Source organism: Microtus oregoni, unplaced genomic scaffold (genome assembly GCF_018167655.1).
Source record: "Microtus oregoni isolate MIOR12 unplaced genomic scaffold, Mior012 000017F_ref0000208, whole genome shotgun sequence".
NCBI classification, from domain to species: Eukaryota; Metazoa; Chordata; class Mammalia; order Rodentia; family Cricetidae; genus Microtus; species Microtus oregoni.
The window spans coordinates 32,900,799-32,927,500 of record NW_024543076.1 but is presented as its reverse complement, the minus strand read 5'-3'; the positions used below and the strand labels follow the sequence as shown (position 1 = coordinate 32,927,500).

At 45.1% G+C, this 26,702-nt stretch overlaps 1 protein-coding gene across 1 annotated transcript in view; it reads left to right on the top strand.

The window, feature by feature from the left end:
* The window catches only part of Sbspon (somatomedin B and thrombospondin type 1 domain containing), a 36,134-nt gene extending 9,745 nt beyond the window's left edge, over window positions 1-26,389 (top strand). The window contains exons 2-5 of the mRNA XM_041667659.1: window positions 7,866-8,060; window positions 17,882-17,972; window positions 19,816-19,992; window positions 23,581-26,389. Coding sequence (XP_041523593.1) covers window positions 7,866-8,060; window positions 17,882-17,972; window positions 19,816-19,992; window positions 23,581-23,698 — 581 coding nt within the window. The 3' untranslated portion in view covers window positions 23,699-26,389. The remainder of the gene's footprint in view (window positions 1-7,865; window positions 8,061-17,881; window positions 17,973-19,815; window positions 19,993-23,580) is intronic.
* Window positions 26,390-26,702: the final 313 nt, after the last annotated feature.

The following is a 26,702-nucleotide window of genomic DNA, read 5'->3' as shown; positions in this document are numbered from 1 at the left end:
GAAACAAAGGGGGCTGCAGATGTCGCTTGGTGGCAGAGCCCTTGCCTAGTGTGTATGAGGCTCTGGGTTTGTTCCCCAGCATTGCGGGAAAGGGTGAGGGACCCAGAAGTGCATACAGGAGCACAGCTCTCCTGGAGCCATTACCCAGGAGAAGGCATCCTTGCCTTTCTGTTTCTGTTGTACCCCTCCCCCAGGTTTACCTGATCTCTAAAATCCTGCTTGTATTACGAAGTAGCTTATGCCATTGTTTTGCTACCATTTGATAAACTAGGCTACCTGATGTCGCAAAAGATTGTTTTTAAAACCTATGGAGGAAGATGACAGTTGTTGTGAGAGGAAAACAATAAAAGCTGAGTTTTTTGCGGTACAAATAGTCCCTTGGGTAATGTGGTTTTATCTGAGTCTCAGAAAGGGCTTTGACAAGACTGCCCAGAAGAGGATGTACATGCCTGGAAAGGAACAGGAAGGTGACAGGCATATAAAATAACACGAGCTGTGCCTGCCTTTGGTGTACTGGCTAAGGGAGCCATTCTGTATTCCTTCTATAGACGGTCAAGAAGCAATAGCTATGAACACATGGGTATTGTCGTAACGTGCACAAAGAATATTCTGTAGGGGTGTTAGGATGTCTGAACTCAGTGTGTGGGAGAAAGCACTTAGACTCTGGCTTTAAATGACCAAGAGTAGCCGGCAGGGATGGGGGCCAGAAGAGGACTTGCGTCTGCATGATGAACCTGGGAGAGATTGCTGTACAAGGGCAAGATCAAGAATCAAGACGCTACAGCAGAGAAGACAGACCTCAATAGTACTGATAAAATGAAGGACTCTTCCCTTGCTAGCAGTTTAATTTGTGACGTGGTGGTGGCATGTGCTCACTTGAGAGAGTCAAGAAAAACAGATTTTTTTTTTTTGAGATAGGTTGTCATGATGGCACTGAATTCACCATGTAGTTGAGGGTGCCCATGAGCTTCTGACTGTCCTGCCTCCAACTCTGAGGTGCTAGAATTGCAGACATATACCACAAGCCATGACTGGGAAAAAAATTAAATTAAATTAAATTAAAAAAATTAAATTATTTTTGAAGACATCGCGTTCAAAGGAGGATTGTCATTTTAAGCCAGTTTGAGCTAGATGATGAGTTTGAGGTCATCTTGACTGTACGTTGAGGTCTTGTCTCAAAATATAACCAACTAAACAACAAATTTTTTAAAAAACTACTCTTGGGAACCTAGAGACCAAGCATGCTTATTTGGCATAACCCACAAAGGTGTGGCTGACTTAGAGAAAGACCATGATAGCCCAAGATAGGAGGTGTCTTCTCCGTAGAAAGAGAAACCCGGAACTGTGATACTCAATGGGACCCTGAGGGGCACAGGCAAGAAACATTTTTTCCATATATGCCAAAATCCTTGAGTGAGAAAAATTGGGATCAAATAAAATGAAATACCATTTCAAGACACAGATGATAAAATTGAAGGAGTTCCTTACTTCTGAGATGAGCTGTGTTGTTTATCTTCAGCACGATGGCTGCACCTTAATCTACTGCTATCTCAGTCAGCAATTCCCGGCCGGCTGCTCTGGCAGTGGCTGGCCTCTCAGGCTGCAGCCTAATGGGGATTCTGTCCTCACAGACACTGGCTATGGCACTGCCTCTAAAGGTAGCTCTGACTAAATTTCTCTCAGTCTGTTTACAAATAAGACTGGAGACTCAAAGGCTGGAGTGAAAATCTGCTAACTCAGAGAGGTTGAGTAGCAACTAGATAACCTTCTCTCCTGGGCTCTCCCAAAAAGCCATGTCTCTTCACTCTGCCAAGACAAAAAAGCTGCAGCACTCAGCATGCCTCCCTACTGCTTCCGGTGCATCTCTCTGTGTCTTCCAGGTGCCCTCCGATGTTCTATGGTTACTTTCTGACAGCTAGCTGCTAACTCAGCCTCCTGACCCAAGGTTCATTTTATTTAATTAACACAAATGCAAACTTGGGATTCACAGTATGATCAAATGTTCCCCAATGGAGGCACTGGAGAGAGATGTAAATGGGTTAGAAAGGATTAAGACTCCTGGCTGCCAGCCGAGGCCAGATCTCCTGAACTTTAAGGCGCAGAGAGAAAGGACTCTAACTATGAACCCATTTGACTAAGACTATAGGATGAGCAGTGCTCGGCTCCACTTAGTACAGGAAGAAACTGAAAACAAAGTGAAAATGTGGATAGGAGCCCTAGAGTCTGCGCATGCTCACCGTGTTCAGGGACGAAAGAGGCAGTGTAGCAGAAGTTTGGTGCCAAGGTGGGGTGTGTGTGTGTGTGTGTGTGTGTGTATGTGCCTGTATATGTGTATGTACGCATGTGTTTGCATGTGTGTCCGTGTGTGCGTGCATGTGTGTTTGTGTATGTGTGCGTGTGTGCGTGCATGTGTGTTTGTGTATGTGTGCGTGTGTGCGTGCATGTGTGTTTGTGTATGTGTGCGTGTGTGCATGCTTGTGTGTTTGTGTATGTGTGCGTGTGTGCGTGCATGTGTGTTTGTGTATGTGTGCGTGTGTTAGGGAGGTTGGATTTTGTCTCCTATGAAATGAGGGTAGCCTGGATAGAAACGTTCCCCATAGGCTTGTATATGTGGACCCTTGGTCACCCTGGTGACACTGGAAGAGTCTAGGAAGCGTTGGATGTGAAGCCTTGCTGGAGAGACGATGTCACTAGGCACAGGCATTGAAGGTTTATAGCTCCACCTCACTTCTGGCTTCTTCTCTTTGTTTACTGTGTGCAGTTAAGATACGCTCTTTCAGCTTTTCAGCTGCTGCACCAGAACCTTCCTGCCATGATGGACTTGCCATCTCCGAAACCACCAGTCAAATCAACATTTTCTTCTTTAACTTGTTTTTGGTTGTATCAGTCTACCACAACTAAAACCAAACAACAACAACAAAACAAACAAACAAAAGAGAAACCAGATGTGGCAGCCCACACCTTTAATCTCAGCACTTGGACAAATCTCTGAGAGTTCAAGAACAGCTACAAAGCAAATTCAGGACCACTTGGGACTGAATGGCGAGGCTGTCTCAAAGCAACAACAACAACAACAAAAACGAACAGTGACACAATTTTTAAGGTTCTTGCACTTGGCTATGACTGGCTTTCCCTATCAGAACATGTAAACATGTATCTTATGCTTGTTTACAGTGTAACTACTTTTCTTTTCTTGGTCATTCTGCACCTGGAGGTAGGGATATCTGGGGCCAATTAACCAATAAGAACTCCATCATTCCTAACTTTCTGGATGATTCATTCCCCTCCTTCTCCAGTGGGGTGAGAGTCGGAGGTATGCTAGGTCAACAGTAGGAACACAGATGTGTAGTCTGTGTCTATTCTCCTCTGCTCCCTTATGATGTTTAGTGGAATCACTTTCCAAATCAAGGCCTTGCATGCAAGTTCACGCCCCATAGGTTGCTTATGGAGAAACCCAACCTGAATATTAGGTTGAGTTTAAACAAAGAAGAGAAAGACGTCACCGAATTTCCTGTACCCGTTAAATCTAGGCTTCCTTCCTCTAAAGGGAGTGAGTGGGATGATGTCATCAAACCCTAGCTGTTAAGCAGTTGACCAGCATGGAGTCCGGGGCCTTGTGCACCAGCTTATGAGGTAACGAGCGACAGATTCCATTAGCAGCTGGTAAAAGTGGATATGAAGAATGAGAAGATTGAATCTGAAGAAAAATATTTTAGCATGTTGTCTGTAAAGATAAAATTTAGTGGGAAAGGGGCAGGGCTGCTAATAAAAGTTCAAAAGGAAATACATGTCACATAGCTCTAATATATGGATGTAATAAATCTGTCAGAAGTTCCTGTACTCCTAACTCCTGGGACCAGTGATCTCGTGTGGTTCCAACTCAATCAAAAGTTCACGAGAGAATCACAGTGGAAGAGAAATAAACATCCCAGACTAATCCTCTAGCCCAAAATCTATGGAACACGTTTTTATTCCTGTAATTATATTTCCATCCCTCTTCCATTTTGTCTTAGAATAAAACCATGGAGACATTGTCTTGGATCCTAGAACTTCTGTTTGTCTTTAAGAGACTTTTATTTTATTTATCTATTTATTTATTTTGAGATGATTACAATAAAATCTTCCCAGGCTATGGATGAACTCCTGGGCTCCAGTTATTCTCCTTGCTCAGTACTTGAGTATCTGGGACTCCAGGTATACCCTGTTACTCAGGTACTCAGCTCTTTACAGGGATATAAAAGTAAGATTGGAAAAATAGCAAATGACATTGTTTTTTGTCAAGGAAAAATATGGGGCAATAAGAACAACAGTTGACACAAGGATTCTGTGACTCTTAAAGACTACAGTCATGGTATCAAATCAACCAAAGAAATGCTAGACATGAGATAGAGTTTTCAAGAATTCCTGAGAGGCTAAATTCTATCAGAAAATACTCCCCAGTGTCATCTGTTATATACAGCTAAGTTAAACTCAAGGCCACATTACTAAATTCTAAGTTAAAGACATGGCCAGTGTTTATGCTATAGTATTGTTCAAAATTTAAAATTGGAAATAAATTCATTTTAGAATACAAATATTAAGTCCTGTTCAAGGTCAACACATGGAAGGACCAAGTAGGCACAGGGAAGGAAGTCCAGGGAGGAAATAAGGCAAAGAAAGAATGAAGAGCAGAGGCGTCCTTCCCAACCAGTTACCAGCCTGTGATTCTCTTCAGAATGACTGCTGAGGAGTTGCTTTCCCCGATGCCTTGATGACATGATATGAGCTGCTCTGGTTGACCACACTCGTCCCGCTATATAGGTGGAAACCTCTGAAACAAGATTCACTATCTAACCAAAACTGGCCAGGATTTCACAATTCCCTGCTTCATCATTCAAGTGCTGAGAAGGTAGGTGTGTGCCACCACACCTGGCTAATGGCCAGTTCCAACAAGGGCGCTAAGGTAACGAGAAGGAGAAAGGATGGTCTCTAAAGTGGTGCCAGAAAAACTGGATATCCAAATGCAAATGAACAAGGATGAATGCTTATTTCCACAAACAAATATTAAAGCTAATAAAAGATCCAACAAATTATAAACTTGTAAGAGAAACCATTGGGGAAATTCTTCAAGATGTTGGAATTGCATGTCAAAATACACCCCTGTGCACAGGCAACACCAGCAACAAAAATAGGTGAGCTAATAATCTTCACTGGATTACAAAAACATTCTTTCTATTTGCATGAAAAGACACCATCAAGTAAGAAAAAAAGCCAGACCACAGGGATGGGGAAAATATGTGAACTTTGTCAATTTGACAAGGAGTTACTATTCATTCTACAACTTTAGGACAACAGAAAGCTAGAAACCTGATTCCAAAATGGGCAAAGGGCTTGAATAGACAATTTTAAATGGTCCACAGATTGCTCAATGTCTTCGTCACAATGATGAGGCCATCAATATACAATCTACGGAGATTCCTCCTATAGATACATTATTCAAGTGGAGAGGGATCATCAGAGATGAACGGAGCAAGAAGTGACATGTTCTGATTTCCCAAAGGGCCATCGTGGCTATGGGGAGAAGGCATCCATCTCAGGGACACATCTTTAATACCAGGATTTCAGAGGCTCAGGTGGGGGCCAGTGGTGTGGTGGCGCACGCCTTTAATCACAGCACTCGGGAGGCAGAGGCAGGCAGATCTCTGTGGGTTTGGGGGCCAGCTTTGTTTGCAGAATAAGTTCCAGGACAGCCAGGGCTATGTAGAGAGACCCCGCTTCAACGAAACAAAACAGAAAAGACCAGGGAAAAGGTGTGCCCTAGCTTAGGAGTTGGAGACGGTCCATGATCACTGAAGCTGGATAAAATGACCATTCTATTTTTTAAGTTTTTGAAGGAACCGCCACATGCTAGCGATAAGAGTGAATAGGGGTTGCCCCTCCCCCACAGTCCTGCCCGAATTTGCCCTCATTTGTTTCCTCCATAATAGCTATTCTTACTGGAGTATGATGGAGTCTCAAAGTACTTTCAATTTGCATTTCTCTGATGGGAATGTCAAACACTCTAAAAAGTATTTATTAGTCATTTGTGCTTCTTTTGAGAACTCCAGTTTTATAAGCCGTTTGATTTATTTATTTAGCCCAAGATCCATAACATTTATTTAATGGCGGGGGCGGGGAGTTGTGTGTGCAAAGGTAAACGTGGGGACAGGACATAGAAAGGCAGAGGAAGACTGGGTAATGCATAAAACAAGCTCCTGTTTCCTTTCTGCTGCTCCTAGTGATGCAGACAGTGCATAGACTATCTCTTAGGGCTTTTATTTGCTATCTTGGTGGTTTGTTTTCTAGGCACTGATTCCGTCAGCTGTGTAACTGGCAAAGATCGTCTCCTGTTTTGTAGGCCGCCTCTTCACTGTGTTAACAGGTTTATTTTGCAGTGCAAAAGCCCTTAAAATCCGCGAGTTCTCACTTTGTCAGTTTTGGCCTTAGTTCCTGAAGTCCCACTCGGACAGGCCTTGTGTGCCCATAATTTTGGGCATATCCACTTCTTTACCTTGTAGCAGTTGCAGAGTTTCAGGGACAACACTAAGATCTTTGATCCTCTTGGATTTGATTTTTATCCGGGATGAGAGATAAGGATCCGGTTTCATTCTTCTCTACACAGACATCCAATTTGCCCAGAATCATTTGAAGAGCAGAACGATAGCAATGCGAGAAGATTTTATATGACAGCCAGCGGGTGGGGATGTGGGCTGACACAGGCTGTCTCAGCTGACCTGTTCTCAGCGCCCTTGCCAGATGGAGTTGGGGGAAGGTTATGGGTGGTTTCTGGTTATGGGTGGCCTGTTCACCCAGTAACAACCCTTCTGTTTATGCAGCCAGAGCCACTGTTTAGGACAGTGTCACCAACATTGCCATTTCAGGGGGAAGGACTTAGCAGTTGCCTTTTCTTCAGTGTGTACTTCTGCCTTCTTTGTAAAATACCAGGTGGCTGTTGTGCAGACTTTCAGCAGGGCTCTCTGCTCTGTCCCACGGATCTCTGGGTCTGTTTTGTTTATATTACCTTTGAGTTACACCATCGCTATCATTACATTTCCCAAAAGAATTGATCAGTAAGTACTGGGATTATGACTGGGCAAGGTACATTTTGCTTCTATAATTATGTTTCCCATTTTTTTTTTTACAGTGAATGTATATTACTGTTACTAATGTTCTGGGAAGGGAGGGAGGAGGGGGATGGGGAAAGGATGGCTAAGGGCTTGTGGTGCAGTCAGGAGAAATAACTCCCAATGCTCTATAGCACAGTGGGATGACTGTGGCTTTTAACCAGAATGGCTACCAGTGCCCCATAGAGGAAATGCTCTGTGTTTAAGAAAACTGATTTACCAATGACTAATCTGATCATTACACACTATATGTGTGTATTGAAATAGCACACCAGCTTCCATAAATAGGTAAGAGTGAAAATATAATCTGGAAAGAAAATCAAGCTATGATCAGGGGCAGTGCTGAAGGTTACTACTAAGAAAAAGAAAGGAAGGAAGGAATGAAAAGAAAGAAAGGAAAGAAAGAAAAGAAAAGAGAAAAGAAAAGAAAAAGAGCAAGTTTTGTAAGCCCAGGAGCCTGAGGAAGAATCCTGTAGCAATTTACCTGGAATGTGTCCCTGGCCAACTGTGGGATTCCTGGACCTCCTCAGAAGTGCCTAATCATCAGTGACCCATCAGGGTGGGTGGAGCCTATGTCTCTGGGACTTGCTGTGTTTCCAGATGCAGGTTATGACTGAGTTTATGAAGTTTACACAAGCTAGATAGACTCTGTGTTTGCATGGGCAGGAACAACCTGGCAGGCTGGGTTTACTCAGGTGAGCACATTCTCGTTCTGTCTTCCAGCTCGCCCGTGCTTCGTGGGAGAATGGAGTCCCTGGAGTGGCTGTGCTGGTCAATGCCAGCCCACCACGCGTGTGCGCAGGCGTTCAGTGCAGCAGGAGCCGCTGAACGGAGGGGCACCCTGCCCACCCCTGGAAGAGCGAGCCGGCTGCCTGGAGTACACCTCATCGCAGGGCCGGGACTGCGGGCATTCCTTTGGTACTGAGTTTCATGGTTGCTGCCTTTGCTGCCTTTGATAACTTTTGGCCACTTCCTGAAAGGTCATGCTCTGTGCAGGGAAAGTTCCATGAGGTGGAGGGCGCAGTCTGCTTAAAGCAGATAGGAAGCTCAGGAAGCGCTTATTAAAGAGATCAATAGCCAGCTGCACACACGCCTCTTTCCCTTGCTTCCTTCAGTCTCTCTCTCTCTCTCTCTCTCTCTCTCTCTCTCTCTCTCTCTCTCTCTCTCTCTCTCTGATGGTCCCTCCAGCTTTCCATGGGCTCACTAATAAACCACACGAGTATACGCCGAGCTGACCGACCCTCACCCCTTTTACTGAACTTACACTTAAGTAAATATTCTACCCCCACCCTAGCGCCACTCCAGCGCTCGCGTGCACGCGTTCGGTTTTCAGCAAATCAATCAAGCTGGTGACAAAGGACATCAGACGGTGGTCCTTCACACAGGTTAGCTGTCATCTAGCCATGGTTACCCACTTCATGTAGCCTGTGAGTTCTGGTTAAACAGAACAGCCAGGGTAACCCACTTCATGTAGCCTGTGAGTCCTGGTTAAACAGAACAGCCAGGGTAACCCACTTCATGTAGCCTGTGAGTCCTGGTTAAACAGAACAGCCAGGGTAACCCACTTCATGTAGCCTGTGAGTCCTGGTTAAACAGAACAGCCAGGGTAACCCACTTCATGTAGCCTGTGAGTCCTGGTTAAACAGAACAGCCAGGGTAACCCACTTCATGTAGCCTGTGAGTCCTGGTTAAACAGAACTTTTAATTTAGACGCTAACAAATATGAGCAATGAAAGCAAAGTGATACAATAATTTTTTTTTTTTAATTTTTCAAAACAGGGTTTCTCTGTGTAGCCCTAGCTGTCCTGGATGTAGCTGTCTAGACCAGGCTGACCTGAATTTACAGAGATCCACCCGCCCATCTCTGCCTCCCAAGTGCTGGGATTAAAGGTGTGCGCCACCACCACCGCCACCTGACTGATAAAATGATCTTTTGAAACGCTCACCTCTCTTATGCTGACAGGACTGAGCCTGAAGTGTTCAGATTTGTGAGTCAGTTGAAAAGGTGATTTTGTCCGGGTGCAGTGGCAGGCACATGTACTCCAAAATACTGCGGGGCAGAAAGCAGAAAGATCATTACATCAAAGAATCCGGGGCCACCTTGGGCAGCATAATCAGAGCCCATCCCAAAAAAAGAAAGAAAGAAAGAAGGAAAGAAAGAAAGAAAGAAAGAAAGAAAAAGACATGTGATGTAACTCATGAGGGGAGCTAGGAACCTGGTTCACTAAGGCACCAGGAACCGTGTGAGGCTCACAGAGAAATAAACAGAGGCCAGCACCAATATGCTGATCTGGGCTGAATCCAGTAGGGCAAAATGTTGGCTTTCCTGGGTAGAAAAGTCCATATGTTTTTCATAAGAACCTGAAAAATTTTTACATCAACATAATTTTTATCACGCAATTTCATTAGTTTTTTTTCCATATATGAGTACTTATTTGCTTAGAGTCAACTTGGTGCCAGACGCGGGCCGTATGCTGGCGTTATGGTGGGGAGGAAAATTGACGTGAGGCCCAGAGTCTCAGAGACTTCAGTTTAGTGGAAGGGACATAATCATCGGATGTCCCCGGGAAATTAATCCTAAAAATCTATATCTGGAAATTTGTCCAATTGAAGCAATGGACATGCAAGAACCTGTAAGCAGGAGTGATATAGTAATTTCCTCTAATCTTGAGGGGTGGGGTTTCCTTAGGGATAAGGCCAAAAAATCCTGAACTGCCCAGAAGAGAGACCAGTGTGCTTAAACCTGATGGTCAGCTGTAGACAGTTTGAAGGGCTGATCCGGGGCAACATGGGACCGTGGGAGACGATCCTGAAAGGGCAGTGCTGGAGCAGAGCACGAGGGGGAAATCCACACGGTGCTGCAGACCTTGTTCTGGGATGGTGGGCTGCTATCTAGAGGGGAGGAGGGCACAGCAGCACCCAAGGTGGAAGGACTGGACAGTGCTCTTAGTGAGGGGACTCTACAAGACTCTGAGGGGCCTCTGGGTGAGAGAAGTATGAAGGGCAGTGGCAGCCCAGAGTCTACAAATGGATGACCAGTGGATTCGAGGTGCAATGCCACAGGTAGGCAAGCAAGCAATCAAGAAAGCCCTAAATGGCTAACAAGCTGCTTGTCTTGACTGTTTAAGGTGTGTGCCTTCGTATGTTCGGGTGCCTATGAATGTGCATGTATGTGAACGTGTGTGCATGTCTGTGAAGGTCACAGGACTACCTCGGAGGTCATCCCTCAGGTACCGGTTTTTCTTGTTCTTTCAGTAAGATCTCTCACTGGCCTGGAACTGATCAAATAAACAAGGCAGACTAGCCATTGAGCCCCAGGGGTAGACTTCTCTATATTTCCCCAGTGCTGCAACCCCCACCCCCCATGTCTGGCTGTTTTTATATGGTTTCTGGGGATCAACTCAAATCCTCAAGCACTCTGTTTACTGAGTTATCCCCCAAGCCCTTGTTGAGCTATTAAAAAAAATGGATGTGGAAAATTTGGGGGATTGGGGCCAGCAAGCTTTGAACTAGAGAGGATTCTATTTTTAGATTCTAGTCTTTTCCTGAAGAGCCTAGGAAAGCTGCTGAGGTGTTTTCTGTAGGGACCATTGTGACCAGATCTGTGATCACAAAGGATCACGGTGGAGGGATGCAGAGGAGGGGCGCAGTGGAGGGGTGCAGTGGAGGGATGAGGTGGAGGGATGTGGTTGAGGGACGCAGTGGAGGGGCACAGTAGAGGGGCGCAGTGGAGGGGTGCAGTGGAGGGGTGCAGTGAAGGGGCACAGCGGAAGGATGTAGTAGAGTGGTGCAGCGGAGGGATGAGGTGGAGGGGCACAGAGGAGGGGCACAGTGGAAGGATGCAGTGGAGGGGTGCAGTGGAGAGGTGCAGCAGAGGGGTGCAGTGGAGGGACTCAGTGGAGGGCTGCAGTGGAGGCCTCTCCCTGATGTACTAGTCACATTCAGCTCAAGGAGAAATAATTACGCAGCTCCAAAGGGGTGGCTCACAGAAGCAATCGTGGTTCATACTCGGTCCAGGCCATCTGTCATAAGCCGCCACATTGGGGTGACATCCAGAGGGGTCCATCTCAATGAGTTCATATGTTCTGGGATAGGGGCGTGTGGATTAGAAATGTCTGTGTTCCTCCACAGCCCTCTGCAAAAACAGAACATGACAGGCACCCCTAGATGGCTGCTGTATGACTCTTGGGTTTTGGTGGTTCTTATGACCCAGAGTCTACTTCACAGGAAGGGCATCTACTCTATTCATGGTATTTGGCTGCTAGAAGGGTTTCTTCAACAGCAGGCTGTTGTGTACCACTTCCCAGTCTGCAGTCCTGGCAAGAAAGTTAAGAAAACGTTATGGGCAATGAGATGCAAGCACCAGGACGTGTGATCATCATACACTCAGGGACAGTGTGTCCCCGGGAGAACCTGGCGGCTACTCAGACCCCTGGACAGCCTCTTTTCCGCCTGGTGGTGCCTATTCCTCTGTCCAGCAGCTCCAGATGTTCCTTCTCGAATACCCTCATCCACTTGGTCCCAAATGTTCCTTCTCACAGCTCCTGACACCACACCCCACTAAGGATTTGACGCAACTGTCTTTTCTATTGCGTCTTAAAGCTACCCTTGGCCTTGTTTAAACACTGTGTAGACTTTGTGTTATACTGCCTTCCTAAGCTCATAAATAACAACCTCATAGTTTGCAAAGAAGAGGGCAATCGTCACATTTTTAGTCTCAACTTTGGTCCTTAAGGTCCCGCCCCCCGTGAATTGTAGTGACAACTCCACTTAGGCTGTCTGGGGAGCATGGAGCCACCGAATATTAAACTGTGGTGGTTGCTAACACCAGATCCTGGACCAGGAATCTCTGGATCACTTAGAAACTCCTTAGAAATACAAGTTCCTGTGGCCTGACCCAGACCCATGGGATCAGAATTCCTGGAGTGGGTCCAGAATTCTGTCTGAGTTGTAACAAACTCTTCTGGAGTGTCTAATGCTCACTAGAGTTTCAGAATATCTCAAACATGGTCTCACACCTCTGCCTGCGTCATGGCTGGCAAACGTTTCCCAAGCTTGTCTTCTTCTGTGATAACAATGTGAACAGAGGGAGCTGTTTCTCTACCAAAGAACTTTTCAGAACTAACGACGATCGAGACATCTTCACTCTGCAAAGAGGGAGATAGAATATGCAGGTTTTCCTCACTTTAGTTAAACCACCCCCTCCCAACACACTACCCCAGAAGAAACTCAGTAAAATCACTAGTGTTCACGAAGTACACATGAAAAGATAAAACAACTCGGAGGAAAGAGGGACGCGAAACAGTAATGTGAGCATTCGGTCTGAAGGGTTCTTCAGGATTTGTTTGACTCTCTGAGCTGGTGCGGAGGTGCCAGCAGGGGAGCGCAGCTCTTCTCACAGCCTTGAAGACTGATCCTCCTCCATCAGGAGAGGTCCTCTGCTTCAGCTAAGCACACAGCTAAAGAAAGGATGCTCACGGAGTGTTGAGGGAGGAACAGAATGCCTGCTTAGCAGAGCCAGACAAGCTGGACCAATCCTAGTGATCAAGGGGCTGACGCATGTCCTAGCCAGATCTCTCTTGCATTCTCATCCAGTTGGTAACACCGAGCACCTGTGCACGCCACGACTGTGGTGGGTTTTAGAGATTCGAACCCAAATAGCAAGCGCATCCATCACAGCTCATTACAGTTCAGTGACGAGCATTGTGCTAAGACGGTTCTCCAGCTGGAGGACAGTCTCTGGAGCCCACACAGGAGAAGGAGAGAGCCAGCTCCTGCCAGTTTTCCTCTAACCCTCACGCACACTCTGGCACGCACCCACCACTATTATAGTAAGGTTCTCAGGTTGACGTGGGAGCACGGAAGAGAGCCCACCTTGATGTAGTAAGTGCATTTGTCCTGCTACCCGGTCACATGTGTACCCATTGCTACTTCCCACCTCTACCAGAGTTCCTGTAGACAGTGCATGAGCCTTAGCTCGAGGTGTAGTTATACCTCACTTTTAAATGGCACAAATTTTTGTTTGTTTTTATGAGATTGGATCATGGTTATGTAGCCCGGGCTAGCTTCAAACTCAATTTGTAGCTGAGGATAACCTTGAACTTCTGATCCTCCTGTCATTACCTCCCAAGGGTGGGGATTACAGACTTGCACACGCGCGCACACACACCACACATACACACACACACACACACACACACACACACCACACACGCACACGCACCAAGTTCAGAGAGATTTCATAAGCGGTCTTGAGTCAGTCTTCATAGGCGTGCTCCGAGGATCATATCCATGCCCATGGCTACTGTAACAAATCCCCAGAAACTTCGTGCCTTAACATGACACATATGTTTTCTAGTTCTGAGGGACAGAATTCAGCGCAGGGCTGTCTGGACTGAAGCAAGTGAAGGCTCTTCAGGAAAGTCATTCCAGGCTTGCCGTGGATGAAAGGGCATTCCTGAGATACAGGAGCAGAAAGAGTGGCGGTGTATCATCCAGTTACGTGGGAAGTAGTTGAAAGTGATAATGAACGAGCCAAGGAGAACTCTGAGCACTACAGCCTGAGTCTCCTTGCTGCTCACAGTAAAATGGGAAAACAGAGATACAGAAGGAGAAGAAAGTTATTTTATCTGAACGGAATCAGGATTAGGAGCGGGGTAATTCTCAGCTCATCAAGACAGCAAACAGTGGTGAAATGCAGCGACTCGCTCTCAGGGGAGCAGGCTCTAGGAACAACACTAATGGTGTGTCTGTACATCCACCTCCTATCTCAGGAGTTAAGCTGCCACCAGCTTGGTGACTTAGGCAATACAAATGTATTATCTGAGAGTTCTGTAGGAATCTGATGGGTTTTACTAGCTTACAGCTGAGGTATCAGTGAGGCTGCGTAACATCCTTTGACTCGAGGGCCCAGCTTGCTTTCAACATTTTTCATCTTTTGGTGTTTGTGGGCCTCGCCTTTAATGTTTAAAACATCTCTCCAGCCTGGTTTCTCACCTTCGGAGATGAAGTACAGCCCTGCCTCACGCTTCCTTCCATCTCTGCAGCTACCCGCATTGCATCTACCCATTCCTTTCTTCTGAAGTCGGGTCTCCCTCCCACCAGATTTATGAACCATCCCTTGTGACTGCTTGAGACACATCTAGAAGATGGAGACCCTTGCTGTTTCAGACCCCATTGCCTAACAATTTGAATTCCATCTGTATACTTAATCTCCCTCTTTGCCACGTAACACCAAACATTCAGGCATTCACACATCCTAGAGATTGGGACTTAGACATCTTGAGGGTGCCCGATGATGCCTCATTCTGTTTTCCACAGAGACTAGGACAAGTCGTTATCTTGGGCTTGCACGCTATGAAGACAATAGAGTCCTGGAAGGCAACTGCAGGGCTCTCAGCGAAAACTAGGAGCCCATGGCTACGACCCCTGTGCGGCTCCCCTCCATATTGCATCATTAAAATTAGGATTATGGATCTGGTGACTAAGACAAAATATAAAAGCCCATGAAGATTACTCTCTTCTTAATGAGTTTTCTGGTTTGACTTAAGGTATAGGATATTTTATCCTAAAAAAATATAAAAAACCGAACCGCTGCACATTAATGAGGTTTGTGTGCATTTTCCTCCCCACAAAAGACCAGGGGTTGTTTGCCAAATTTCCCTTTTATTCTCTTCGGTATGTACAGAGCGACCTGCTCTTTTTTCCTTTTTTGTGGCATGCCCTTGTGTCAGAGGGCTTATGAAACTCTCAAAGCAAATTTCATTTCCTTTCATGTTCAAAGGAAATATTTGCAGGGCCATGTTTCTTAAAAGTGAAACTTGCTGTAAAAGGGAGCAATGGTGGGTCCATAGGTTGCCAAAGAGGTGGAGAATGACCTCTGAACAAAGACCATATTACACCTGAGTATTGCTGCCAGCAAGGGAAAAGGAAGGGGGCCGTCACTTACTGAGAGACCGTGTCCTGAGGCACAAGCTACGTGCTTCCACACAGAAGCAGGGTTGGGGCTGAAGGCAAAAATAACTTTTAAATTATTTACAACCCTCAAGATATGAAAATTAAACTTGTGGGTTATTATTAAAGAGTGGCTTTGGTTCAAAGCGCCGCGGGCCATCTGGCTCCTGGACGGTGTGCAGAACTCATGCGTGGGGGAAGAATAACCTGGATGCAAACCTTGCAGCCGCTGGGGCGGGGGGAAAATGGGATCCCGAGGGACTGCTTTGCTTTTAAGATGTGCCGTAAGACAGGGCTGTTGAGGCTCAGGCAAGTGGATTGGGAGTTCAAGATCAGCCTGGGCTACATGGCAAGACTCTGTCCCCAAACAAACAAAAACATAGACTATCAACATAGAAAGTAAACATGAATATAGGGTTTCCTACAGTCTTGGCTGATTTTGAACTTCTGATTCTCATTCCCCTATCTCCTGAGTGATAGGATTATATAGACAAACCACACATTTGTTTGTTTGTTTTCAGCACAAGGGATAGAACTCGGGGCCTCCCTCATGTTAAGAGAATGCTCTAATAACTGAGCTACATTGGCAGCCCCTGGACAGGAAGCCGTAAAGATCAGAAGGTGAAATCCAGGCATGGTAGACATGTGCTTATAATACCTGTATTAAGGGACACATGATCTCTAAAGATCAGTGGCCACTGTGACGAGCCAGCCTCAGCAGAGAGGCTGTGCAGTCTCCTAAAACAATGTAGACAAGACTGACCTCTGAGGTTGTCCCCTCCCCTCCTCCTGCATGAGCACACGCATGTACACGCTGGTCCTGGCTTCACCTATGACAACTTAGGAAGGTCGAGGTGTTCTGGGCTGGTGCTTCTGCATTTGTGGCTGCTGCCAATTGCTGCCACTTCTGTTGCTGCTGCTGCTGCTGCTGCAACACAAGAAGCCAAGGACGGATCTGAGAAGTCAGGTAAAGATGTGGGATTTGGTTTCTGACTAATGCTTCCAAAAACAACCAACTCCATTGGGTTTATATAAGGAACATGTCAAGAAAGGGTTACTTCTCTTAAAATGAAAAGAGAGAGAGAGGGAGAGAAAAATAGAGAAAAGGGGAAAAAGAAAGAAAAAAAGAAAATCTGAAAAGGAATTAAGGCCTGCCATCTTGTGGCAGGCAGGAGCCAGGAAGGTGCACACGTACTATGAAGCTGCTTTTCCTCTTTGAACCAGTGCCCTCATACCAGTTTGCTCACGCCAATGACTTTAGCATCTCAGAACCCAACGCCAGCTTGTATCTGCCCTTACCTGGATTGTTCAGTTTCTGGAGCAAAAGGCAGGAGGGGCTGTTGAGTCCTCTCAGGCTCTGTTCATCTGTAGATTCACCCGAGCAGGACTGGACATATTTAGGGGAAAATTATCTGTACTGAACATATACAGTTGACTGTGTTGTGTTGTGTGTGTGTATGTATGTGTGTCTGTGTGTGTGTGTCGGGTGTATGTGTGTTGTGTGTGTATGTATGTGTGTGTCTGTGTAAGTATGTGTTGTGTGTGTATGTGTGTTGTGTGTGTATGTATGTGTATGTGGGTCTGTGTGTGTCTGTGTAAGTATGTGTTTTGTGTGTATGTGTGTTTTGTGTGTGTATGTATGTGTGTGTGGGTCTGTGTGTGTCTGTGTATGTATGTGTGGTGTGTGTGTGTGTGTGTGCCTGTGCGCGTGCAGAGAGACCAGAGGTTGATGTTGGGTGTCTCCCTCAGCCTCTTTCCATGTTACTTTTTGAGACAGGATCTCTCATTGATCTTGGAGCTCACCGATTTAGCTGGATTGGCTGGCTGGCCAGCGAACACAAGGATCTCCTGTCTTTTTTCTCCCCAGTATTAGGATTCTATACGAGTTGCTGCCATGTCTGGATTTTCTTTTTTAATGTGATTGCTAAGCAGGGAGTCCTCAAGCTTGTGCAGCAACGAGCACATTGCCGTCTGAGCCATCTCCCCCACCCCAACCTCTTTCCCTTGGTATTGGTCTCTAAATCAGGGTTTCTTTTTTGTGTGTTAAGGCTTCTATGAAAACATCAAGGCCTTGTTTACTGTAACTGACCCATTATACTTCAACAAGAAGACTTTGCATCCATGTTAAAAACACCGCAAACCTGAACATGCAATGGCCTCGAAGCTGAGCCAGTGTGTCTGCCAGCATTTCCTGGTGTGAAGGCACACACAGTGCAAAGTCCACTCAGAATCAAGGCTGTGGTAGAGCCGTGCGGTGCAATGTGGGCGCGCATGTTCAGAAACAGCTCGCATCCTCGGTGCAGTGGACTTTGAGCTGCTTTCCAATGCGCGTCTGGACATATTTCACTCCTGCTCAATTTTCACAAGCTCTGCCTTCAGCCGTAGGGATTTGTGGAGGCAAAGCTGCCACGCTGCGGTTCCCAAGAGGCTTGGGGCACCCACGCTTCTTCTTTTATTCTTTCTCGTTTTCACTTCTGGTTTTCTCTCCTTCCCCTCTGCTTTCTTTGATCCTTCTCTCGTCTCGTCTCCAACTACCTTTTCACTGCCTTTCTCTCACGCCTGGAGGACACTATGCCCAGCAGAGGTCTCTGGTTCCCTCTGTGGTTATCAGATGCATATAAATACTGATTCAGTTTGCTTCCGAAGATGCTACAGCAATCTCTGTTGATACTGTGCCACTAAGATCTTTGGACTTGGAAATAGAGATCTCAGATAAGCATAGAATCTAGTTTGGGAAACTTTACTGAGTACTTTGCGCGAATACAGTGTAATTCTTCCTTTTCTAGTTCCTGCCTTTATAACCAGCTCTGCATTCAACAAGAAGAGAACAATACAAGCCGCTTCTCCACAGTGGTCTACACAAACTGAGGATGCTGGGTAATTTACTTGAAAATTACTGCCAGGTTTTCCTTCCTTCCCTCCCTCCCTCCCTCCCTCCCTCCCTTTCGAGACAGGGTTTCTCTGTGTAGCCCTGGCTGTTCTGGAACTCACTCTGCAGACCAGGCCAGCCTAGAACTCACAGAGATCCACCTATCTGGGATTAAAGGAGCACACTACCATGCCCAGCAGCTTCTGAAGTTTCCATGAGCTGGTTTGTGAATCTGAGAATTGACACATTTTCATTTGGAGGGCATCTCACGGACACGTCACGCACAGGCTGGAAGGCACCTCCATGCTCACCTGCATCCATTCTTCTTCTAACAGAGAGAGCTGTTAGGAGACCCAGCAGCCACATCCTCAGGTCTCCAGGCTGTTTACTAGCGATGAGTTATTGAAACTTGAATTTTTATTCTTAAAAGATTCAGCTGAGCAGAACTTGGGACAGCAAAAGTCATACTGTAAAAATGCCATGTTACCAAAGGTGATATATGACCCAGTACAATAATTACCACCAACACTTCAGTGACACTCTTCACAAAACTAGAAAAGTCTAAGATTCTCATGGAAGCACCAAGAGGTGAATAGCTGAGCAGTTGGGGGAGTTGGTGGTGGTTGGCTTGTCACCATGACATACTTGGTAGGACATCTGACCGAGGAAATGCTAAGATAAAGCTGAGCTGAAGGCATGCTCCTATTTAGAATAGATCTTAAAAACACACACATTCACAAATTCAAAAGAAAATGTAGAGGATATAAAATGGGTGAAAAAAGGGGGAACTGATCTTGCTAACAGTCAGGAAAATACAATCCAAAGCCATAGGGAGTTAGTGTTTTACCTCACTGCAGTGTTTGAAAAATGTTGAACAAATGATTCCAAGTGCTGGAGATGATTAGAAGGGCCGAGACTCTAATTGCAAACATGAGCTATTTTAGCAATGCTTGCTGCAAATATCTTTCTGGTTTTTCTTTAATTCTCTCAGTAATAGCTTTTGATAAACATAAATTTCTAAATTTAATGTAGTTTAATTATAAACCATTTTTCTAGCTAGTGTTTTTATAATCTTATTTTAGAAGATTTTCATAATTTCAATTCATAACATTTATTATCCCACATTGCTTTCTAAAAGCTTTACTATTTTTCCTCTTACACGTATACAGAAAATTCAGTGCCACTGCTTCCCGTGAGTCCAGCTCTCCTTTTCCTCTCTTACTGAAGTGCAGTCAGAGAGACAGCCACACTGACTTGTAATCGATTGCTTCTCTGTGTGTTTAGTGATGCATACGTTTTGAAAATAAAACTCTTAGTAGTTGTTAGGTCAGGGAACCCTGATTGCTCTTCGAGCAGATGAGGGAGGGGGACTTGATCGGGGGAGGGGGAGGGAAATGGGAAGCGGTTGCGGGGAGGAGGCAGAAATCCTTAATAAATAAATAAATTTAAAAAAATTAAAAAAAAAACCAATACTTGGTTGAGCTCGGTGGTGCCCACTTGCAGCCCGCACATTTGGGGTGGGGTTGGGTTCAGAGGTTGAGGAGTGCAAGGCCAGCCTCAGCTACGCTGCCGAGTTCGAGGACAGTATGAGGTGTGTGAGCCCTTATCTCAATCTCATGTCTGTGTGTATGTAAGCAAGCATGTACGTATGCTGGGCACGGTGGCACAGTTATAATGCCGTCACTTCAGAGACTGAGGCAAGACGATTGCTCCTAGGTCAGTGAAACCTTGCCTCAAAAGCAAAGAATGAACAATCTTTGCCATGTGTAACTGACACGGCCCCTGAAGACCTCCTACAGTATCGGTCACTTCTAACTATGCTAAGTGACCTCTTAACTTCTTTCTTTCCAGATACTGTATGGAGTTCAAGACAGAGTCCCTGACTCCGCACTGTGCCCTGGACAACCGTCCGCTGACTCGATGGATGCAGTATCTCCGAGAGGGATACACGGTGTGTGTGGACTGTCAGCCTCCAGCTATGAATTCTGTGAGCCTGCGTTGTTCCGGAGATGGCCAGGATTCCGACGGGTAAGGAAGGATGATGACTGGCAGGCTTACTGCTGCTAGCCCTGAGGCTCTGTCCTCTGGGTCCTAAGGCGCGAAGCGGTGTGCGGCACATAGCAGGATGTGGCAGCGAGGGGCTGTCCAGCAACCCCCGTCCAGGGCTCTGGTTCTTACTATGGTACTCAGACGCTCTCTAGACCAGAGAGACATAGGCTCCTTTAGTTTGAGGGCCTCATTTCAAATGAAGCTGCCTCCAAACGACCAAAAACCTGACCGCTCCAAAGGTACTAGAGACTACTTGAATCTGAATCTCTTGGCTTGGAGACTGAATACGCACATTCTTGGCCCCTCCTCTTAGGACCAAGTAAACCAGAGTTTAGTAATCTCTTAGGTCTGGACCTAAAACTTTTTAAATAAAATGTCAGAAAGCAGTTATTCCTGGCTTTTCAGCCAACACATCTTTCGGAATAACTCCTCTTTGCTGACACTGGCCAGGAAGGCAGCCGCTGATGCGAGTTTTAAACCTTGGCTTGGTTCTAACAATTTTTTTTTTGTGAACACCAAAATTTAAGTTTTGTATGATTTTCATGCATCATGAAATATTAGTCTTCTGATTTTTCCTCCACTCTTTGTTGCTGTTTGAAATAGGGTCACACTCTAGCCTAGGATAGCCTGGAACTCACAACATAGTTCAGGGTGGCCAGGTACTTGTGGCGATCCCCTGGAATCAGGCTCCAAAACATTGGGATTACAAGCATAGACCGCCATCCCCAGCTTCTCTTAACTCCTAGAAGCATTAGCGCTGTGGCTGGGGAGACGGCTCAGCAGTTAAGAGTCGGTGCTGCGTTTGCAGAGGACCCAAGTTCAGTTCTCTGCACCCAGACTGGGTGGCTCACTACTGCTGGTTACTTCCTGCAAGACCCACGCACATACGCACAGAATTAAAAACAAAATCCTAAAAAATTAATATTCATCCTTAATTCACAAGTCCCATTGAAACAGAGGGGGCAGGCAAACAAAGGGATCAATACCACGCTGGCCCTGCCCAGGTGACTCAGACCCTAGTAACGGTTCAGATCTGCTGTGCCTGAGGTAGGGTTCTGAGAGCAGTGACTGCAGACATTGCATCTCCCCACAAGCCTTTCCCAGGACTGCAACCACGTTCAGTGAGATCCACTAAATGCCATTTAAGGCTAGAAGAAGGAAACGCTGGGGCCGCTATGGACAAGAACCAATCTATTCACACATGTAATGGTTTTCAGCATGTCAGGTGTAGCTGGTAAAAATAGATTAAAAGTAAAATACTGACCTTTCCAGTTAATCATATTCCCATCGTGTTTTAATATTTAATAATTTGGCTCATGTTTAATAGTCGCCTGTGCCTGGCGGTCTTGACTGAGTTCACCATATGAGCAATAAAGGGGGTGAGGAATTCATAGCAAATGAAACCTAATATTTGGATTTCATGTTTTTCTGAATACCTCATCTCTATTTTGACTTTAAATGAATTTATAATTCAATTTGTACCCAATAAAGAAAGTACGTAAACCCTGGTTACTATACAAGTAACTTAATGAAGAATATTTTTAATTCTCTGGCTTTGCTTTCTGTACTTCTTCCACTTTTTATTATGGAATCAAAGAACTGGAATAGAATGAAAGTAGTCATTTGGTGAGACCCTCCTAACTTAAACATACACAGCACACCGTTGTCCTGTGTGCAGTACCCTAAAGAGTACCTGAAGAGATGGACGAGGACACCCCGAACAACTCTCTGACACAGTGTCCTTGAGTAGGGACTAACTGGTGACTCACATGGACAGAATCCCAGAAAGAGATTTTGGTGACTGTAGAAGGGGGTGGCGTCTAGAGATGGCTCTGTACGCTCTCCCAGAGGACCCAGGTTTGATTCCTAGCACACATGACAGCTCCCATCCATCTATAAACCCAGTTCCAGGGAGATCCAATGCCCTCTTCTGGCTCCCACAGCCGTACATTTGGGCAAAACACTCATACAAATAAAATAAAATAAAAATGAACAAATAATTTAAAAATCTGATTTGTAATATACTTGAAACTGTATGATTACTATATATCTTAGAAATGGCTTCTATTGCTTTGATAAAATATTGTTAACAAAAACCATTTGGGAAGTAAAGGGTTTACTTAACCTTACATCTAAGTCCATCACTGCGGGATGTCAGGGCGGGAACTGGAGGCAGGAACTGCAGCAGAGGCCAGGGAGAAGTGCCGCTTCCTTGTTGGCTCCCCATGGGTTTCCTAACCTTTCTTAGAGATTCCTGGACCACCAGCCCAGGGCTGGCACTGCCCACAGTGAGCTGGTCCCTCTCACACCATCATCAACTTAAAAAATGTACCACAGGCTTGCCCAGGGGCCAATCTGGTGGAATAATTTTCTTTTTTCTTTTCCTTTTTCTTTTTTAGTTATAAACTGGCCCATTATCTCAGGCTTCTTAATAGCTCTTGTAGCTTATATTAACCCATTGTCCTTATCTATATTAGCCACACGGCTTGGTTCCTTTTTCAGTAGGGCAGGTCATATCTTGCTTCTTCAGTGGTTTGGGCAGGACTCGGGAGGAATGGGCTTCCTCCTTCCTAGAATTCTCCTGTTCTCATCGCCCCACCTCTACTTCCTGTCTGGTTGATCTACCTATATTTCCTGCCTGGCCAATCAGCATTTATTTAAAACATGATTGACAGAATACAGACAATTATTCCGCACCACTTCCCCCTCTTTTTTTTCATAGCAGCATCATTTGTAATAGCCAGAACCTAGAAACAACCTAGATGCCCTTCAATGGAAGAATGGATGAAGAAAGTGTGGAATATATACATATTAGAGTACTACTCAGCGGTAAAAAACAAGGACTTCTTGAATTTTGCATGCAAGTGGATGGAAATAGAAAACACTATCCTGAGTGAGTTATCCCAGACCCAAAAAGATGAATATGGGATGTACTCACTCATAATTGGTTTCTAGCCATAAATAAAGGACATTGAGCCTATAACTTTTTCTTTTTTTTTAAAAAAAATATTTATTTATTATGTATACAGCTAGCCAGAAGAGGGCACCAGACCTCATTACAGATGGTTGTGAGCCATCATGTGATTGCTGGGAATTGAACTCAGGACCTTTGGAAGAGCAGGCAATGCTCTTAACCACTGAGCCATCTCTCCAGCCCTAGAATCATTTTCTTAATTGAGGTTCTCTCGTCCTGAATGGCTCTAGCTGTATCAGATTGACATACACTGGCCAGCACATTGTCTTTAAGATCAACAACAAACCAAAACACATTACGGCTAGAGAGATGGCTCAGCTGTTAAGAGTACTTGTTGCTCTTGTAGAGGACCTGGGTTCAGTTCCCAACACCCACATAGAGGCTAACAACCTAGCTCCAGGGGAACAAGTACTCTCTTCTGGCCCCTGTGGTCACTAGGCAGGCATACAACACACTCACGTATGTGTAGACAAAACAATCGTGCACACAAATTAAAACTACATAGATCTTTTTAAAAAAATTACAGCTGTGTAGATTAGAATTTGCTGTGGTTTGCTTTTAGTATAACCTACACTTCTACAATATCGTTTTAGAAACCAGACTCTTCGCTGGCAAGCCATTGGCAATCCTCGATGCCAAGGGACCTGGAAGAAAGTGCGGCGGGTGAACCAGTGCTCCTGTCCAGAAGTGCACCGCTTCATTTTCATATAGAGCGCCTCGGAGGCACCGCACAGTGCGCTTACGGTGGGCTGAGTACTGCCAACCTGAGCTCAGCCCTCAGAAGCCCTCAGAAACTGTGCCAAGTCCCCGGACACGCTCCATTGCCACACTTCGCTTCTGAGAAAGAAAACTTAGGGGTAGTTCTCAAGGATCACAGCCTCTTTGTTTTTATTTTTACTGAGTTAAAGAACCATACTAAAAGCTCCTATGGCCTTGACCTTAAACGTTTGGCCACAGAACGCACGTCTGTTTGTACTAGAATCACTACTATGGGCTCTAGTTTGGGTAAAGTTGCTGTTTAAGGGTATCTATGTATTTTGCCATTATTGGTTTTTTGTTTTATTTTTTATTTTTTAAATTAAAGACTGAATCTCACTATGTAGCCTGGAACTCACGCTGTAGATCAGGCTGGCCGCTAATTCCTAGATATTCAACTGCCTCTGCCTCCCTCGTAAGTGCAGGCACTAAAGGTGTGTGCCAGCCCGCCCAGCTATTCTTTGCCTTCAGTCTTTTTTTGCAGTGGGGGGGCAGTGTTTCTGTGCAGCCCCAGCTGTCCTTGAATGCATTCTGTAGAGCAGTGTGGCATCAAACTCAGTGATCCACCTGCCTCTGCCTCCTGGGCACTGGGGTAGAAGACATGCGCCATCTATTCTTAAAAGGTTCTCGCTTAAAAACAAAATCTACACGTGACTCTTACACATAGTGTTCCCGTGTATTACCTTACAAGTTGTCAACTAATTTCAAGTCAACTGTCACAAATAATCTTCCACAGAGAAAGGTGTTAAAATTTCAATTGGTGTTTGGTAGTGAAAAGCTAGTGCCCATGATAAAGACATTTTTCAAGAAGAAATTTTCCTTGGTTAGTTGAAAAGAGCAAACAGCCATGGTAGATCGATAGGAATTGCTTAAAATTTTACAATTTCCCTGAAATTTTGGCACCAATGAAGGAGTCAGATACTTTATTTCTAAGTACTCTTTCATCATGCATATCTAAGATTGTTTCCAAAATTTAGTTCCCAAAGCAGAATAAGACAATCTTTTAATGTCCAACTTCACGTTTAGTTGAGATGTACTTACTAATTTTCTTTGTACAGCACATGTTTGGGGTGAGATGCAGAGGTACATATGGTAGGAGGCATGGATCTTCCTCTAAGTGTTATGATCTCATACACAGGCAATAAAACATTACTAGCTTTACCTTACGGTTGTAGCCAAATGGCACGATGTGCTTTCAGATCTAGGATAGCAAGCTATTCTGCGGTCATCTGTGGAGGCTGGTCCAGGTTCTCATCCCAGGCTCTGCTTCAGAAGAGATCCTGAGCATGCTCCAGACTCCAGCCTAGGACCTCAGTCGGGTTTTGTTTTGAAAGTTTTAAATTGAGGATATTTTCTTTTAAGAATTGAAGCAGTATTTAAAAGGTTTAATTACTTTGGTCTGAACTAAATTGCATTCACTAACATGGTCAACTGGAATGTGTATTTTTGGCACTGATCATGTGAAGGCCAGCAGCAAGCTTAAAGGGGTGGCAAACATCTCCAGTAGGATTTGCAACTGTATTTTCATTTAACTGCCAAGGCTGTTTTCATGGAAAACAAAACAATAAAATAAAACAACTTGAATTTTGGGGCTGGAGAGATGGCTCAGGTGAGAGGGTACTCATTACTCCTGTAGAGAACTGGAGTTTGTTCCCAGCACCCCTGGAGGATGGCTCATAACGGCTTGTAGCTCCAGGATGTTTGGTTGGGCGCTCAGAGCATAAGCAATCAGTTAAATGTAGCAACAGAGACACACAATTTTTAGTTCTGGATGAGAAATACAGCTCACCTCTCTTCCTTCCCAATAAATTATGCAGATAACATAGGTGAACAGAGAGGAGGCAGTTTCAACTCAGAACCTCTGAATGCATCCCCACCCCGTCATCCCCGCACAAGGTCTCATGTAACTCAAATTGGCCTGGAACCCACTATTTAGTTGAGGACGGCCTTGAACTTCTGATTCTCTGCCCTCCAGCTCTCAGGTGCTAGCATTATAGGTGTGCATCCTCACTCTAGGTTTTGGTGCTGAGGACTGAACCTAGGATATTGTGCACGCTAAGAGCCCCAGCGAACTGGGACACGCTTTGAAGACTGCAAGAACATTTTACAGACCAGAAAACAAGAGTTGGATGAAGTGGCGGGAACTTATTTTTATATCATTTAGAGAACATGGAATCAGTGGCGGGAACCTTTCTTCTGAAAGGCAGATCTCTCTCAGTTCAGGGTGACTTCTTGAGGGTCCTGTTTGCTGAGAGAAAATTAGGTCGTCTAGAGAGGAACAAAGATCCTTGAGGAGGCAGACTCTCTTCAGCATCAGTGGGTGTTGTAAATCTGACAGAACAAAACCTCTAAGCTCTGGGAGAAAATACATTTGAAGCCAGACCAATGTCACTGAGTAAGCATGACAGCAAGACTCAGCCTTGGGCCGGACTTCGGGAGCACTTCCCTATTAGATGGCCCCACTTCTACCGAGTCAGGTTCTGAAGAGACAGAAATGAGAAGATACAAGCATAAGGCAGTCACAGGATCAGAGAAATCCATCATCAGAGACTGAGAATTCTTTAAGGTCCACCAAGGGCTGGCTCATTGGATTTCTCTAAGGAGCATCACACCAGACACAGAACAAACGTCTAGGATATCAAAACACTAAAGAATCCAAAATGTTCTTGATGGAAATATGTGGTTCATATGTACAGGACCAGTAATTAAAGTGTATGGCAATTTATAATACAACATTTGAAGCTACAAGACAGCAGCGACACCTTTGAAATTCGAAAAGGAAATGGAAATGAATATATGGAAAGAGCCGCTAAAGGCTAAGCTTACAACCAAAAGTAAATTACTGGGAACAATTCCATATCCAATAAAATTATTCACTACACACAAGGATAAAGCAACGGTGTTTTTTAGACAGGCAAAGCACGGAAGTTCCTGCTCTATTCCCCTTTCTGGGAGGGCA